The 16,024-nt window shown below is 38.9% G+C and overlaps 6 protein-coding genes across 6 annotated transcripts; 1 reads left to right on the plus strand and 5 right to left on the minus strand.

Moving 5' to 3' along the window:
• Window positions 1–7,594: 7,594 nt before the first annotated feature.
• Window positions 7,595–8,893, plus strand: IWZ02DRAFT_438068 (uncharacterized protein). The gene is made up of 3 exons (XM_066766695.1): window positions 7,595–7,867; window positions 7,923–8,147; window positions 8,214–8,893. The coding sequence occupies exons 1-3, from the start codon at window positions 7,708–7,710 to the stop codon at window positions 8,714–8,716; spliced, it is 888 nt and encodes a 295-aa protein (XP_066626667.1). The 5' UTR covers window positions 7,595–7,707; the 3' UTR covers window positions 8,717–8,893.
• Window positions 8,828–10,468, minus strand: IWZ02DRAFT_59 (taurine catabolism dioxygenase). Its single transcript, XM_066770930.1, has 2 exons — window positions 10,010–10,468; window positions 8,828–9,960 (listed from the first exon to the last, which is right to left on the minus strand). The coding sequence occupies exons 1-2, from the start codon at window positions 10,062–10,064 to the stop codon at window positions 8,939–8,941; spliced, it is 1,077 nt and encodes a 358-aa protein (XP_066626668.1). The 5' UTR covers window positions 10,065–10,468; the 3' UTR covers window positions 8,828–8,938.
• Window positions 10,202–12,636, minus strand: IWZ02DRAFT_503643 (long-chain fatty acid transport protein; the record flags this gene model as incomplete). Its single annotated transcript, XM_066770343.1, has 4 exons — window positions 10,202–11,040; window positions 11,090–12,039; window positions 12,117–12,571; window positions 12,609–12,636. 4 exons carry the CDS (start codon window positions 12,634–12,636, stop codon window positions 10,536–10,538), a joined length of 1,938 nt encoding a protein of 645 aa, XP_066626669.1. The 3' UTR covers window positions 10,202–10,535.
• A 558-nt stretch (window positions 12,637–13,194) lies between these two features.
• Window positions 13,195–13,946, minus strand: IWZ02DRAFT_486246 (cytochrome P450; the record flags this gene model as incomplete). The annotated part of the gene is made up of 3 exons (XM_066769241.1): window positions 13,195–13,773; window positions 13,824–13,890; window positions 13,942–13,946. The coding sequence occupies 3 exons, from the start codon at window positions 13,944–13,946 to the stop codon at window positions 13,195–13,197; spliced, it is 651 nt and encodes a 216-aa protein (XP_066626670.1).
• Window positions 13,947–14,054: 108 nt separating this feature from the next.
• IWZ02DRAFT_334 (cytochrome P450) lies at window positions 14,055–15,007 on the minus strand. Its single transcript, XM_066764209.1, has 3 exons — window positions 14,706–15,007; window positions 14,523–14,651; window positions 14,055–14,473 (listed from the first exon to the last, which is right to left on the minus strand). Exons 1-3 carry the CDS (start codon window positions 14,911–14,913, stop codon window positions 14,265–14,267), a joined length of 546 nt encoding a protein of 181 aa, XP_066626671.1. The 5' UTR covers window positions 14,914–15,007; the 3' UTR covers window positions 14,055–14,264.
• On the minus strand, window positions 15,008–15,433 carry IWZ02DRAFT_290 (uncharacterized protein). The gene has a single exon (XM_066763770.1). The coding sequence runs from the start codon at window positions 15,321–15,323 to the stop codon at window positions 15,102–15,104; it is 222 nt and encodes a 73-aa protein (XP_066626672.1). The 5' UTR covers window positions 15,324–15,433; the 3' UTR covers window positions 15,008–15,101.
• Window positions 15,434–16,024: the final 591 nt, after the last annotated feature.

Here is a 16,024-nt window from a genome sequence, read left to right on the forward strand (position 1 = left end):
CTAACCTAACCCTAACCCTAACCTAACCCTAACCCTACCCTAACCCTAACCCTAACCCTAACCCTAACCCTAACCCTAACCCTAACCCTAACCCTAACCCTAACCCTAACCTTAATATTAACTATAGAAGTCTTTATAAGGCTATAGTATAGCGTATAAATATTAAGGAGGTATCCTCCCTATACCTACTTATAAGAAAGTAGAAGACTATTCTATATATAGATAGTATAGCTAAGAATTAAGCCTATATAACTAGTACTTAAAAGGAGTCTAGTAGTTAATAATAAATACCCTTATATAGAGGTACTAAATTACCTTATAAATTAGAGGAAGAAAGAAAATAGATACTCCCCTTCTTATTATAATCTTTTTATTCCCTATTACTAGTTAAGCTTAATATATAAGTATAAGAGAAAGGTCTTTTTTATATAATATAATTTTAGGTTAAAGAAGCTTTTAGGTATATTCTACTAGAAGAAGCTAATAACTATTAATCTAAGATTACTCCTCTTATAAAGGAATAAACCTAGGATATTACTATTTATATAAAGATATAAATTAAGACTCTTAAATAAGTTATTCTTAACTTAGTAGAAAGGATTTTAAATTATTAAACTTTATTATATAAAGATACTATTAAGTTAATAAGTTTATAGTATTTAGAAGAGAATAGATCCTAGAAGAAGAAGAAATATATACTAAGAGTACCTAACCTACCTAAATTAATAAATAGCTAAAACCCTATATATAAGTATTAGTAGCTCCTTATAAATAATAAAATCTATAGTAATAAGGACTACTTTAAAAGAGGTACTACTATAGATACTAAGAAAGCTATTATAAGTTATATTCTCTCTAGGATATAGGGTAAGGTAGTATAGTATTTAGTACTATTTCTTTATATCTATATAAAGATAGATAATCTAGTTCTTAATACTAACTTATATTACTAGCTTAAGTAAGTATTTAAGAATCTATACTAGTAAAAGAATATAAAGAAGAAGCTAAAGGACCTTTATTATAAAATTTCTATAGATCTTTAGAAGTTCTAGTTAGAGTTTATATACCTAGCTTTAGAAGCTAACTATCTATATAAATAATAGAAAGAGGATTTTTACTCTTTATTAGATCTCCTACTATAAACTTATTTAGTAGAAATTAAATAAGACGACTCTATTTTATTTAAAGAATACCTTTAAAAGGTATACTCTATTATATAAAGTATAATTAAGTACTAAAATAGTTAAAATATATCTTTATTATCCTAGAAAGACTATATAAAGAAATAATAATAGAAATAAGTAGGTAAATCTACTCTTTTAATAGGTAGAAGTTTAAGAGAATAGCCTTTTTTAAGGTTATTATAGAGATCTACTTCTTATATAATAATAGAAAATCTAATATATAAAGGAAAAGTAGAACTCTAAGATAATATTAGACCTTACTATTAATATAGAAAGTTTAGATACCTTATCTAATAGTACCTAGAAACTAAAGTAAAGATAGTTAATACTATAATAGAAGAAAAAGGAGAAGAGTATATAATATTAGAACTATACTCTTCTTTATTAGAAAATAATAAGTCTTAGGGGAAGTCTCCTCCCTAAGATATAAGCTTAGAGCTCTATAAATTACTAATTTATAGGTAAACGTTTATAACCTTATTAGAGGATACCTATTTACTATATAAACTATAATTATAGCTAGTAGTCGTACTATATCTATTTATATCCTAGTTAATACTAGTATAAATAGATCTAGCTTTATCTATCCTTAACTTCTTCTATAACTTAGAGAATTAGGGATTAAGAAAAGAAAGATTACTAGTAGGAACCTTAAAGCCTCTAGGTTTAACTAATATATAAATAAGTAACTTAATTTTATTTATTAATTATAATTCTATTTCTAATATTAGCTAGTTACTATATACGCCTTTATACTAGATATTAGGCGCTATAATACTATTCTAGGCTACTAGTTCCTTATATATTATTATGTTCTTCTAGATTACTATAACTAATAACTTATTTAGTTAAGTCCTCTAGACTAAATTTCTTTTTTAAATCTTTTAAACGTTCTAAAATTATCTATATAAAGTAAAGTTATATAGATAAACTAATTAATTTCGTTAATATATATCTCTAATAATATTAAAGTTAATAACTAAGAAATCTTTTTTACCTCTCTTATAGAAATTAACCTACCTATAAAAATACTAATAGAAGTAGTAGATCTTTATTCTATTATACTAGACGATATTAATAAAGCTAATAAAGATAAAGCCTTTAATAAATATCTTAATAATTATTTACCCTCTAAGTATAAAAACTACTATAACGTCTTTTTAAAATAAGAATCTAATTAGCTACTACCCTATAATATAAGAGTTAATTATTAAATTTCTCTTATATATAAGGATTCTCTATACTTACTAATAAGTCCCCTCTATAGGATATCCCTAGAATAGCTAGCTATAGTAAAGAAATACGTCTAAGAGAACTTAAAGAAAGGATTTATTACTAAGAGCTATATACCCTATACCTCTCTAGTATTAGTAGTAAAAAAACCTAGAGGTAGTTAGTGAATTTATATTAACTACTAATAGTTAAATAATTAGATAAAGAAGGACTTATATCCTTTACCTCTTATCTTAGAACTCTTATAGAGAGTAGGTAAGGGAAAAGTCTATATAAAACTAGATATTTAATAAGCTTTCTATTAAATCCGCCTTTAAAAGTAGTCTAAAGAATATACTACCTTCTATATAAGATATAGATTATTTAAATACTATATTTTACCTTTTAGGCTAAGTAATAGGCCTACTACTTTTTAATATTTTATTAACTAAGTTCTATTTAACTATTTAGATGATTTTATTATTACTTTTATAGATAATATTCTTATTATTTCTAAAAACCTATATAATTATACTTAATACGTTATTAAAGTTCTATAATAATTATATAGAGTAGGACTATAAGCTAATATAAAAAAGAGTAAGTTCTTAACTACTTATACGAAATTTCTAGGATATATTATCTCTACTAAGGGTATATTAATAGATCCGTAAAAAATTAAACCTATTTATACCTAGTAATTACCTATAACCCTTTAATCTCTTTAGTCTTTCTTAGGATTCTATAACTTTTATTAGAGATTCCTTTCTAACTATAGACGAATTAGCTAGCTACTAGAGAAACTATATTTAAAAGTAAAGTAGTAATAACTTAGACTAGTTAAGGAAGAATCTTTTAGAAACCTTAAGAAACTAATATATAGTAAATTACTACTTATAAACTATAATCTAACTTTAGATACTCGTATAGAAATAGACGTAAGTAATAGAGTAGTTATAGGAGTCCTATTATAATATTAAAAAGATTACGAATAGAAACTAGTATCCTTTTATTCTAAGGTAATATTAGACGCTAAACTCTACTATAGAATACCTAATAAAGAACTCCTAGCTATTATATAAGGACTAGAGGAATAGAGATCTATACTTATAGGCCTTTATAAACCTTTTCTTATAATTATAGACTATTAAGTATTAGAATACTTTACTTCTAAGCGCTAATTATCTATATAATAAGTAAGATAGGCTAAGTAACTTACTAAGTACTAAGTCTAGTTTACCTACTAACTAGGAAAGGAAAATATTATTATAGATATTCTTATAAGAAAGTAAGAGTAACTTAAGACTTAAAAAGAGAAATTAAAGGCTATATAAGAGTAGTATCTTATTCCTACTTCCTAGGTAGTCCTACTTACGATAATAGAGCTAGAAGTTTCTCTACTAATAATTTTCCTTAATAAGCTCCTCTACGTAAATAGAGAAAACCTAGATCTTAAACTATAGAGGAAAATAGCCCGTCTTTAACTAGAAAATAAATTATATTAGAAGTTATAGGATAGATTACTTCTTTACTATAGTATATTAGTTATTTCTAACTAGGATAACCTTTACGTAAGAATAATTAAAGTAATATATACTACTTATATTACTACCTATCCTAGAATTAATAAAATATAAAAGCTAGTATAGTAATACTATTACTAGCCTAGCTAGACTTATATAATTAAGAGATATAGCTAAAACTACTATTTTTACTACTAGAACTATAAATTTACTAATAAGATACCTAGCCTTCTATATCCTCTACTAATTCCTAACCGTCTCTAGTAATACCTAGCTATAGATTTTAAAGAGATACTATAAGACTAAAAGGAATTTAATTATATCCTTATTATTATAGACTAGTTATTCTAAAGAACCTTTAGTTTACCTTATATAAAGAAAATTAATACTAAAGGAGTATCCTAACTTTTTTTTAATTATATCTACTATATTTTCGGAAATCCTAAAAGTATACTATTAGATTAAGGTCCTTAGTTTATTTTAGCCTTTATATAGGAGCTATATAAGTTAACTAGTATTAAATAATACTTTAATTTAGCCTATTACTCTTAGATAAATAGAATTACTAAGATAGTTAATTAGGTTCTTATATACTAACTACGACCCTTTATTAATTACTATTAAAATAACTAGTCTAACCTTCTACTATTAATAGACCTAGCTTAGGCTACTCTTCTATATAAGGCTATAGGTCTTATACTAGCTAAAATAGATCTTAGCTTCTTACTATATATATATTATAACTAGACTACTCATATAACGATAATTACTTTACTAGAAGGTAGAGTATAGTCTATAGCTTAGTCTCTCTAAAAAAGAAGATAAGAGGCCTATAAGTATACCTATAAATTAATTTAATAATTATAAGAAAAGAACTACTAATAAGCTAATAAATACTATTATATACCTAACTTTAATATTAGAGACTTTATTTATATTAAGAAGACTAGCTAGATAATAGACTAGCTAAATCTAAAATTAGATACTCCTAATATAGGACTATTCTAGGTTACTAGAATAAAAGATTATTTATATAAACTAGATCTTCTAGAAAGTATAAAGGTAATAAACCTTTTCTATACTAATTACCTATATAAAGTAGCTATAGACCTATTACTATAATAGAGATATATAGAACTAAAACCTAAGATTATTAATAACTAGTAAGAATAGGAAGTTAACTTTATCTATATAAGTAAGGTTACTTATAGAACTTTAAAGTATTAGGTTTAATAGGTAGGATATAATTAAGATAATAAGTAGTATATAGTAAGTTCTTTTATTAGGGCCCTCTAAAAAGTAGAGGACTTCTATACTACTAATCCTTCTACTTCTAGACTACTAAAGAACCTAGAAAAGTAGAAAAGAGCCTTCCTCTAATAAGAATTATAGAAAGAAACGTAATTAGATAACTAACTTACCTATACTCTAGTAAAGAGAATCCTCTAATACTATAGTAAATAACCCTTATCTATATAAACTAATTTATCCTTATCTATCCTATTCCCTATTTTAATTTTATTCCTTATCTTTTATACCCCTACTTCTCTTCCTCCTCTTTAGTAGGAATTAGAGCTAACTTCTTAAGTTTAGGCCTTATTATACCTTTAATAGAGCCCTAGAGAAAGTTATTAACCTAGTTATCTATTATATAGTAAAGAGTAAGGTACTCTCTAGGCTATATCTTATCCTTATATCTTTTATATTAATTAGGAGGATAAGTACTAGTAAGGTTACTTATAGTATAGTTAAGGTTACTAGTACCCTAGATATAGTTTATATAATAACCCTATAAGAAACCTAGTAACTTATAGTAACTATAGAAGATATAAGTAGAGAGATTATCCTAGTACTTAGTATAACTAGTAGCTTAATTAATACCTATATATTAAATTAAGTAAGTATTACGCGAAGAGCTATAAGATTCTATAGATATAATATTAAAATAGTCCTTAGAAACTAGAATAATAGTATAATAAGCTAAGTTACTAAGACCTAATATATATATTATATATTAGCTAGTTTTATTACTACTAAGGGATTTCTATAATAAGTTAGCTATTATATAAAGATAAGTAAGTAGTAATATATACCTTAGCGAGTTTTTTAAAGGCCTTATATAGAATAAAGACTATAATCTTATTAGAAGTATCTACCTCTAAGTCCTAATCTAAAGGTTATACTAGTAATTCTATAGGTAAAGTAGCTAGATAAATAATACTACTATTATTACCCTTATATAAAGGTATACTTAATAGTACGTTAGTATAATAGCTACTAGAACGCGTACGTAAGGGTAAAGTAGATATAGTAGGTATATTAGTATATATAATATTTACATAAGGATCTATAGGTAGAATAGTAATATATACTAGCTCTTAGAAGCTAGGTACTATACCTAGACTAGTTAGCTTTACTTTACCTTTTTAAAACTCTAGATATACTAATAATTAGCTAATTATATATAATATATTACGCGATAATTCTAAGTAGCCTTAGTATCCTCTTAAGGTATTATATTACCTTTAAGGCGCTTTAAGTAATAAGATTAATTAGATACTATTATACGATAATTAGTTAAGTATTTTAAACTAAGAACTTACTATAAATATAATAACTTACTATTATTACTTAAGTAAGAGAGGGAAGATATAATAATAGAGGATTATTATTATAGGAAAAGTTAATATAAGAAAGATTAGTTATTATAGAAAGGGTAGTAGTAAAGAAGGTTAGTTAAACTATAACTCTAATAATAAGATATACCTAGTAGTCCTATACTTTACGCCCTTACTAAAATAATACTAGTTAGTTATCTATATAAGTATCTAATAAGCTAACTTAGGCTTCCTATTAGGAGGGGAATATTATAATAGCTATTAGATATAGCTATTAGACGTAATATAATAGCTATTAGATACTAGTAATATAAGTATATTATAACTACGCCCTTACGCGATTACTTAATAAGCTAAAGATAATTATAACTAAGTTATATAAACTAGCTAAGCTATATAAGCTAGTAGTACTAATAGATAATAAATACTACTAAGAATATATAGCCTACTTAATAGCTAATAAAACTTTATATAGTAATAAGAAGATTAATTTCTTATCTATTTTAATAATATAACTAAAGTAGTAATTTATATAGTAAAGAGAGAGTTTAGTTCTTATTTTACTTCCTATATAAATATATATAGAAGATAGAAGAGTATATAGTATCTTCTATATTTATAATAATTAATAAGACTTTACTTAACTTTATCTCTTCTCTACTTAACTTTAATTAAGTTCTTTTAATTTTATATATATCTAACTAAGTAGATAGCCTTTAGGTAAAAGCCTATATATTAGCTACTTAATAATTTATAATACTATCTTACTTAGTCTATATACTAGAATAGTAGTATAATAATACTAGCTTATTATATCTAAGTAACTACCTAAAGTAGAGTCTATAGAAGAGAGAAATCTTATCTTATAAAGTTATTATAATCTAAGCTAGACCTATTAAGTATAATATTTTAACTTAGATATCTCTATATATAACTTAGCCTAATAGATAATATTAACTATATAGCTTTATTAGCCTAACTTAAAAAATAACTCTAAATATAGAATTAAAGATCTTATTTTAATAGATCTAATAGTACTATATCTACTTTAGAATAAATAAAATTATCTACCTATAGCCTACTAGATAAGGTTTCTTCTTACGTCGCGAAAGTAAATTCGCTAGAGATTTACGACATACCGCAGCACGCTAATAAGCCTCATCGCTAACTATGAGGTTGCTCTTCCGCGTCACTCTCCTCGGGAGCGCCGGAATGGCCGTTGCATCATCGAATGTGCTCAACCGGCGAACACCGCCCCTAAACGACCCTGACGATCTCATCGTTTTCCTATGCAACGAGATTCCCGAAATTTGCAAAAACATGTGTTTCGGTGCGTCTCTCTGCGGGTCACTTCTTCAAGAAACACTGCTCATACATGACGCCAGGCGCCTACTGTCAATACATTGGCGAAAGGCTCCGATACGACAAGCCGGACAGCGCAGAAATTGCTCGAAGGTCTCAAGCAGCTGGATGCGGTGCTCCCGGTGATAACCGCTGCGAAAGGAGCAATCCGCCCCTGCAATGTGATCAGTATCCATTTTTGAGCACAGTTTCGACGACGAACCGACCTGACCGTGTAAGTCGATGTGTACCAGGAGATCAGAACACGAGTATGCATTTGCACTGTCCGCGTTACGAAGTACATCCGCAGAAGCGGAACACTGACCACAGATCAGAGCAAAGCAGCATAATTAATGCCTTCTACAACTTGCCTCACTGTCGCGATCGCCCCGCACCCTGCGAGTTCTCAGTCAGTTTCTCAAATCCCGGCGGCGTCAAGTACTGCGAAGCGTACTTTGACCGCAGTGACTGCGACAAAAAGGAAGACATCCAAGTCGTTGGACCCGGCGATGACAAGACCCCCAAGTCTCAAGACCCCGGCTCTGGTATTGGCGGTCCTGGAGGGCCTAAAGGAGAGCTGGAGAAAAAGGTCCGCGCGAGGGGGGATGAGCAGCGTCTGCCCACGCAATTCAAGCTTGACTCTGGGCTCGAGATTTTTGTGCCTGGCGGCGCGTTTATCGGACAGCGGGCTTTTATTGTCGTGGCGCTTGACCAGTCGTTGTGGGATGAGCAGGTGCGGACGCATCAGCCTGATCCAGATTTGTCGGTAGACGAGTTTGACTATATGCTCGACAACCTTCAAGTAATCGAGTTCACGGTGACGGACGAGATTGGTTGAGCCGAGTCGCTGTGTTTTCAAGCTTGAGGAATGGCGGTGTCGCTTGCGCTAGATCAATTTGAATGAGTGCGAGAGTGCAATAGTTTCGGGATGATGCAAACAGTACTAAAACAAACCTCAAGTCGCACAAAGGATCCGCAATATAATCGTATTCATCTACGTCTATCCAAGTAAACAAAGCAAACTGTATCCAAAATGAGAGGAAAAGGACAGGACAGACCCCTACTCATCTTCATCCGGTCCCTCTGGCCGAGTGCTCGCAGCCATGTTGCACTGGCGAAAGAGCCTGACCTCGTGGTCTGCAAAAGCACCGACGACAGAATGAATGACTCCTTGGTTGTTGAAAAGCACCAAGTCGCCTTCTTGCCAATCATGAGGATAGACAAACTTGGGAGAGATGGCAGGTCTTTGCAGGCGGTAGACAATGTCTCTAACCTTCTCCAAGTCGTCAATGACGGTGCCGTCCTTGAGGTGAATCTTGGCTACTGCTGCGGGATGAATTTGCAGAGCCAACCTTCCGGTGACAGGGTTCTTCCAGCACATTGGGAGGATGAGAATCTTTTCCAGCTCAATTGGAGGAAGGTCAGAGAGCGGCACCTCTTTGCCTTCAGAGACCATGCCCAACCCAGTAGAGCGAGAAGCCGCACTGCTCATCCAAATGTACGGATGAGGCGCGTACTCAATCTTGCTGGTGCGCACGAATTCCTTGTCCTCCTCCGAGAGCAAATCGTACATGCGGTTCCCAGACACAAAAGCCGTGGTCCCGAGAGGAACCTCCAGCTCGTCGCCAGTGCCATCATCGTAGCGGCAAATTTGCCGACGGCCCTTGGGAACTTTGACGGCGAGCAGGCTGGTGACGCGCGGCGGGTTGAGGTCATACAGTGCCGCGTCAATGTGCCAGCGATAGAAGCGAGTGTAGTCCAAATCTTCCTCCTCAGGAATCCGCGTCTTGTGAAAGGTCCGGTGGTGAGGATGCCTCAGCTGAATGTTCTCAAGACCCTCGTATTCTTCGACAAACCCATTTCCAATCACTTGAACTTGCGGTTGGTGTGGAACAGTCTTCAGGTCGGGATGAAGGACGCTACGCTTGGCATCGAGTGTCTTGCCATGGCCGTATGTGTTGACAGAAGGGTCGAAGCGGCGAGTGAGCTCATACTGGGCTTTGGGTGACAGCGTCGGGGTGCTCTTGACGACTACAACGCTGTTCTTGTACAGGGCATCGCGCAAAAAGTCAAAGTCGGCATCTGCACCGTGTCAGACATGATCCAATGTCTCAAGGCGTAGCTGACTTACCAAAGGAGGTTACCGATCCCCGGAGTGCTCCCTTTTCGTGTTTCCCAATCACCATTCACGGTTCATAGACATCCACACTTACCAGAGAGATTTTCGACATCCAAGCCAGTGACAATGGCACCAAAGTCGACATCTGACCCATGCGCTTTGTCAATGGGCTGAAGGAAAGGTGTAGATACGCGCGCAGGCATGGCGGGCTCTGTTGACAGTGCTCTGATGGAAGGAAAGCCGGAGCAAAGTGTGGAATCTGTAGAATCGAGACGTAATGGGGAGGAGGATTGCCAGAGGAGATCGCGCGGATTTTAAGTCGATTCAGGAGCAGGCGATTCCTTATCAGCAGTGGCGTCCGTTGCGTACGAAAGCTGGCGTTGGGGGAGACGGAGGAGAGACGGGGGAGATGCGACAGTCATCGGCGCTGGCCGAGTCGCACGATGCGTGTTGTCTGATTGGCTGAGGCGCTCAACCGACCGCCGGCGGGAGCCGCCCGGACTCTTTCAACACACCGAATGCTTAATTGTACGACCGACTACAGCTGTACTTGTCCTCCCACAATCTTCTGGAAATCGCCCCTTTGCAAGCGCTCGTACTTCGTTCCTCTCGGCGGAAGCCAGTACAGCGAGTCGCCCGACGCTTCCACCTTTTCCAGATCCATGCCCTCTTGCCGCAATCGCACCTTTTGCATCTTCATCGACCCCGTGTAGTCCAAGGCCTTTGTTATCCTCAGAAAAATTGGCACTGCGTATCGTGGCAATTTGCCCAAAGCGTGTTGAGCCAACGCTGCAAAGTCAAACGTCTCCTCCGTCACACCATTCGCCAACGTGACGGTAGCGCAGCCACATCGGCCGTCTGCGTGTGGAGCTTCGACACCATACACATTGGCTTCTGCAATCTGCGGAAATTGACCAAGCACGTCGCTTACCTCGTTGGTCGACACATTCTCTGACTTCCATCGGAATGTGTCTCCTAGCCGGTCCACGAAGAAGAGACGCCCGTCGGCATCCATGCGAAACATGTCGCCAGAGCGGAACCATCTATGCGGCTGATCAGTCCCCATTGACTCGAATTTCAGGCGAAACTTACGTATCTCCCTTTTCGAAAACATCGGTAATCATCCGCTTCTCCCAGGCAGCTCGGTTTCGAAAGTACCCGGCGTCTGCAGTGAAAAAGTTTCCACCATAGCCATTGTCGGGAAGCGTTGCATCCAACTTGTAAATGGCCTCGCCTGCCTCGTCTGTCGCGCACTTGACAACCCAGCCTCTCTCGTCTCTAACTATCTTGTTGTCTTGATCCACGTCAATCTTTACGATGGCTTCCGTCTTATTCATCAATTTCCACTGCAGACCCCTCCAGCCAACGGTATGTCGGGAAAATGGTCCAAAGTTGTGATTGAACGAGCTCCTGCCAACGCCATCGCTCGCTGCGTACGTTTCCAGGATTTTTTCGATGCCGAACCGCTCGCGGAACGGCTCCCAAATGTCCGGCCTCATACCGATTCCCCAGAATGTCTTGACGCAATGTTTGCGGTCCAGATCACTCGGTGGTGCGTTCATCAGATACCTGCAGAGCTCTCCGACGTACAAGACAATGTTTGCGCGGGAAGCAACGATTTCAGGCCAGAAGCGCGAATGGGAGAACCTTGGACTGAGCACGAATGAGCCGCCAACGACCAGCACCGGCCGGATGCAAAACATTTGAGCTGCGGCGTGGTACAATGGCATGCAATTGTACATGCGTGACTCCGAAGTCAGCCCCAACATCTGAGCTATGCTGAAACCAGTCACAATATCGCGTGCGTAATTCATCTGCGTCGCCTTTGGCAATCCCGTGGTCCCTGATGTGTATACGAGGCCGCTAGTGTGGTTTGGTTGGATTGACTCAATACGCTCTGCCGGAATAGGGCTGCTATCATGAAGCCTATCTGCGAAACCAGGCTCGACAAACACAGCCTGAACGTCGGGGAAGTCGTCTTTGCTGGCCTCGATTGACGGTCGGGTCTCCAAGTCACTAATGACGTACCGACAGCTGCAGAGCTTTGAGGTCTTAGCACTCTTATCGCAAGGTATGAAAAAAAAAAAAAAAAAACCTGCATAGAAAGTCTGGTGCTTACCTTGATGCAGTGCGCAAGACTTTTCCCTGTCAAATGGCAGTTGATGTAGCTTTTGACTGCCCCAATCGAATCGAGTGCCAGCCAAAGCAGGATCCATTCCGGACTGTTTTGCCCATCGAGGGCAACGATCTCGCCAACCTCGATGCCTAGGTCTTTCATCAACCAGTTGGCAATTTTTCGTACATCTTGGAGACACTCTTGATAGGTCCACGACCTTTCCTGCGGACTGCCTGCCTCAAAGATGAAGTATATTTGGTCGGGTCTGGCCGCTGCTTGCTCTTCCAGGAGATGGTAGTTCAAAAAACGCTTTTGCTTCACTCTGTTTTTGATAAACCGAAGAGCTCGAAACATTCTGTGGAAGCCAAAATTGATGCTCATGTCATGAACGACGTGGAATTTGGCGTTAAGGTAAGCCCCGACGGCGGAGACGGCCGCAGCCGCAGCGGCGATAGAGACTGTATGCAAGATACGTCAGTGAGATGGGTAAGGTACCATGGAATTTTGGGGCTTTACGCGACATATTTCAAAACTCCAAGCTATCACCGCGCGGCGCAAATCGATACAGCGCAAAACGAAGGATGGCTTTTCAGCATAATGCAAACTGCGGAGGTCATGCCATTATACACCTCGGCCGCTCTACGCTTGCAGCACGCCTCGGCTGCCCGTTGATGATTAACAAGGATGGCGGGGATGGCGAGAGCCAAAACGCGGGGAACGGCGCTAGCAAACCTCCGATCAGCCCACACAAGGAGGTCGACGGCGGCTTGCCGTTCCTCATCCATCACATCGGCCAAAGCATTGTGTTAGTCGTCAGTAGCCTCCACGTAGACTGGCAACGACTGCATTTTTACTCGAGAGTGATCTCAGACGGAGGCTACGAACGTCCAATTTGTCTTCAACTTCTCAAGACCTCTTTGCGCCCGCGCCATACCATCGTTGGCAGGTCCGCTCGCTTTAATCCGCCAACCTTCGGCTATACCCCACTTCTGGCATTCTCTCATGCTGGATGTCATTTGATCTTGACCCTCAGCCCCTCGCTATCAGCATGTCCGAAGGGAGCGATCCAATCATGCGCCATTTACATGTCTCGCTCCGTCGTCTCGAAGAGCTCAAGGTCGAATCGACGAAAGAGGTTCCCGGCCGAAAGCACCAACTCGAGCTTTGCCAACTCAAGACCAATGCAGCTCCTACTGCCTTTGCCGAACGGCAAGAGGTATTTCCGCATGAGTCTCCGCTGCTCCTCGCTCGCGAAATTGCCCGGATCATCTAGACATCTTTCCGGAACAAACTCTTTCGGATTGGTGAAAATGGAGGCGTGGTGGTGCAAGTCCATGATGGACATTGAAATGACTGTGCCAGGCGGAAAGACGTACGTTTTCGCATTCGGTATGTTTTTCGCGAACACTAACGGCCGTACGCCATTGATGCGGGGGAGGCGTCCTGATACTGGACACGTGATGCGCAATGTCTCTTGGATCACTGCCTGAAGATAAGGCAGCCGATTGAGCGTTTGAAAGTCTACGGGTGACTCCTTGGGGAGCGATGAACACGCCAGGAGATCTGATTTGAGACCTTGAAAGACATTAGGATGCTTGTGCAAGTGGTAGACCAAAATCGCCAGGCTAAGTCCCGTCGTTTCGATTCCGGCATTGAGCAACTTTCATCAAGGTCAGTAAGCACTCGAATTCGTATCCTATTGCAGCTCACAGTTTCAGCTTCAATAGCCATTCTCCAGACGTTCCTGTCTTCTTGCGGTAGAAGCTTTGAAACCCAGCTAAATGTTTGGTTAACCGGCAGAACGGACCATGAGCCACACCAAGCTTACAGCATGTAAAGCAGTCGGAGATTGTCCATCCTTCAATTCTCGGCCGGCCTCCAGCTCTCTCTTTGCGTGATTTTGCAACTCCTACAACTACAATTAGAAGCTTTGCCCTTGACTGCGAACGAGTACCCAAACCTCTCTTTTTTCCAAAAGTCCGGCGATGTTCGGGTCAATGGCACGTAAAAGACAACGCGGTGTGTACTTGAGAACGGTGAGCACAGGAAGATATCGCTGCCACGTCATGGAAGCCGAAGCGACCCTCACAGTTCGGTGGAAAGAGCGAGCAAAGTCTGGAGAATCAAGAGCGTTGCGGCATTAGGGCTCTGTCATCCCGAAATAGTATCCATTGTCAGGCACTGGAAAGCATCGCTGCAGTTGAACACTTCACCGGTCTGTCTCGCTTCGTCCATTCGCGAGAAGAGCTTTTGCAAATGCAGCAACAAGGCTGGCTCGACTTTGGCCACATTCGCGACGGTGAACAATCTGGCGAAAGCGCCGCGACGCCGATGATGGGCATTATGAGGGCCAGTGGCGACTTCACAGGCGGTCAGACTCGGGAGGAATAGCTAGGGCAACGCGCGTACAAACTGAGGTATTGGTTCCGTCAAAATTGTAGAACCACTCGTCTTTTTCATCTCTAGATGTGTACAGAACGTCGAAAAAGCAGGCATCGTTAACGTGGACCTCGCGAGGACTGATGCGTACAACAGGACCTGTTCGGGGTCTCAGCAAAACCCATTTCGACTCCGACAAAGGCCGTCAAGAACCGTGTCTCTCCTGCATCTCGGCAATGCGAAAGACGTATTTCCCTCCCATCACCGCATCCCAAAAGAACTCATAGAGCAAAGTCGCCGCAGCGATTTTGTCACCCGGAACCGAGGCTAACGGATGAAAGACAAGACGGTACACGATCTTGGAGACAATGTACCCAAGCACTGCAAAAGCCAAGAAGAAGTAGGACGAGATCTCGGCCATGCTGAATCGCTCGCGAGTAGATAGTTCTACAACGCGTCAGGATGACAGAGGCTTTGGGGCACATATAAATACCATAACAAAATTGCCGTCAGTCCAGACGAGGAATCTTCTGCAAGGGTATTAGCTTCCTGGCTCATCCAAAAAACGTCTGCGGGGGCCCTTTTTCTTGATAATCACTTGCGACGACGTCAGAAACACGCCCATCGCTCTGCTCTGACGGCAGCACAACAACTTGTCAGTGACTCTCGTTCTAGGATGATGAGGAGGATTTGACAAAAGAACAGATCATCTGCGATATGACTAGCCAGCATTACTTCTTGTCCGACGATGTTTTGCGAACGAGGCCAATCATGGACCTGCACCAGTCCAACGAGGCCGCCGTGCAACAACGACCATATGAAAAAGCGCATGTCTAAGCAGAGAGCAGGGTATTGTGCGCTCTAGGCACTCAATAATCTGCAGGGATTCTCTCCTCATCGTGATCAAGTTTGAAGACAATGACTGCAGCAATTACCTTCTGCAGATCGTGGCGATATCGTGAGTGCTCTTTTTCATCGGTCATCCGCCTTGTTCTGTTCACGCAGCCAATCGCCATTCCACTCTTTGTGCTTCTTTAGACAAAAGTAGGCGATTAGACTTCTTGAAAAGTATTTCGAGCATCAAGCAAGTGAGAGCGGCGGGAACCCCCTCTGCACCTGTTTGACATACACAATCTGCAACATCGCGCCTTTGAGGAGACTGATGGAAGGACATCAGCTGCTTCTTTCATGAGACTACCGGTAAGCAACCCAAGCTCCTTTCCACCATGAGCGACAGCAGCAACTACGGTGATTGGAAACACCTTTTGATGGGCACGGCTCCATATGTCGTGCAAGCGGGCCATCACCTCAGCACCAGCCATCGCCATGGCGTGATTTTGCTTGTCCAAGGAGCTCTTCATCGCCGAGTATACGACTGATCATTCAAGCTGAAGCCAGTAAATCGAAGACCTTGTCAGCTGTTCAGTGGTAACGTAGTGTTGTCGAGGGCTTTTCCGCCGCACATGATGTAGTGTTGGACACACTCCACTCTCAATCTTGCTCAGACGCCAGAGATGACGACGCCTCGGGTG

The sequence above is a fragment of the Phyllosticta citriasiana genome, assembly GCF_038021145.1.
Source record: "Phyllosticta citriasiana strain CBS 120426 chromosome Unknown IWZ02scaffold_1, whole genome shotgun sequence".
Lineage (NCBI taxonomy): Eukaryota > Fungi > Ascomycota > Dothideomycetes > Botryosphaeriales > Phyllostictaceae > Phyllosticta > Phyllosticta citriasiana.

Excerpts from the sequence above, each read along its gene's own strand:
- IWZ02DRAFT_290 (XM_066763770.1), bottom strand. The coding sequence starts at position 15,323 with ATGCGCTTTTTCATATGGTCGTTGTTGCACGGCGGCCTCGTTGGACTG.
- IWZ02DRAFT_438068 (XM_066766695.1), top strand. The coding sequence starts at position 7,708 with ATGAGGTTGCTCTTCCGCGTCACTCTCCTCGGGAGCGCCGGAATGGCC. Across the intron at positions 7,868-7,922 it reads TTGCAAAAACATGTGTTTCG|GCGCCTACTGTCAATACATT; the intron begins GTGCGTCTCTCT and ends ACATGACGCCAG. Across the intron at positions 8,148-8,213 it reads ACCAGGAGATCAGAACACGA|AGCAAAGCAGCATAATTAAT; the intron begins GTATGCATTTGC and ends ACCACAGATCAG.
- IWZ02DRAFT_59 (XM_066770930.1), bottom strand. The coding sequence starts at position 10,064 with ATGGTGATTGGGAAACACGAAAAGGGAGCACTCCGGGGATCGGTAACC. Across the intron at positions 9,961-10,009 it reads GGGATCGGTAACCTCCTTTG|ATGCCGACTTTGACTTTTTG; the intron begins GTAAGTCAGCTA and ends GACACGGTGCAG.
- IWZ02DRAFT_334 (XM_066764209.1), bottom strand. The coding sequence starts at position 14,913 with ATGGCCGAGATCTCGTCCTACTTCTTCTTGGCTTTTGCAGTGCTTGGG. Across the intron at positions 14,652-14,705 it reads CGAGATGCAGGAGAGACACG|GTCCTGTTGTACGCATCAGT; the intron begins GTTCTTGACGGC and ends GACCCCGAACAG. Across the intron at positions 14,474-14,522 it reads CGGAACCAATACCTCAGTTT|TCGCCACTGGCCCTCATAAT; the intron begins GTACGCGCGTTG and ends CCGCCTGTGAAG.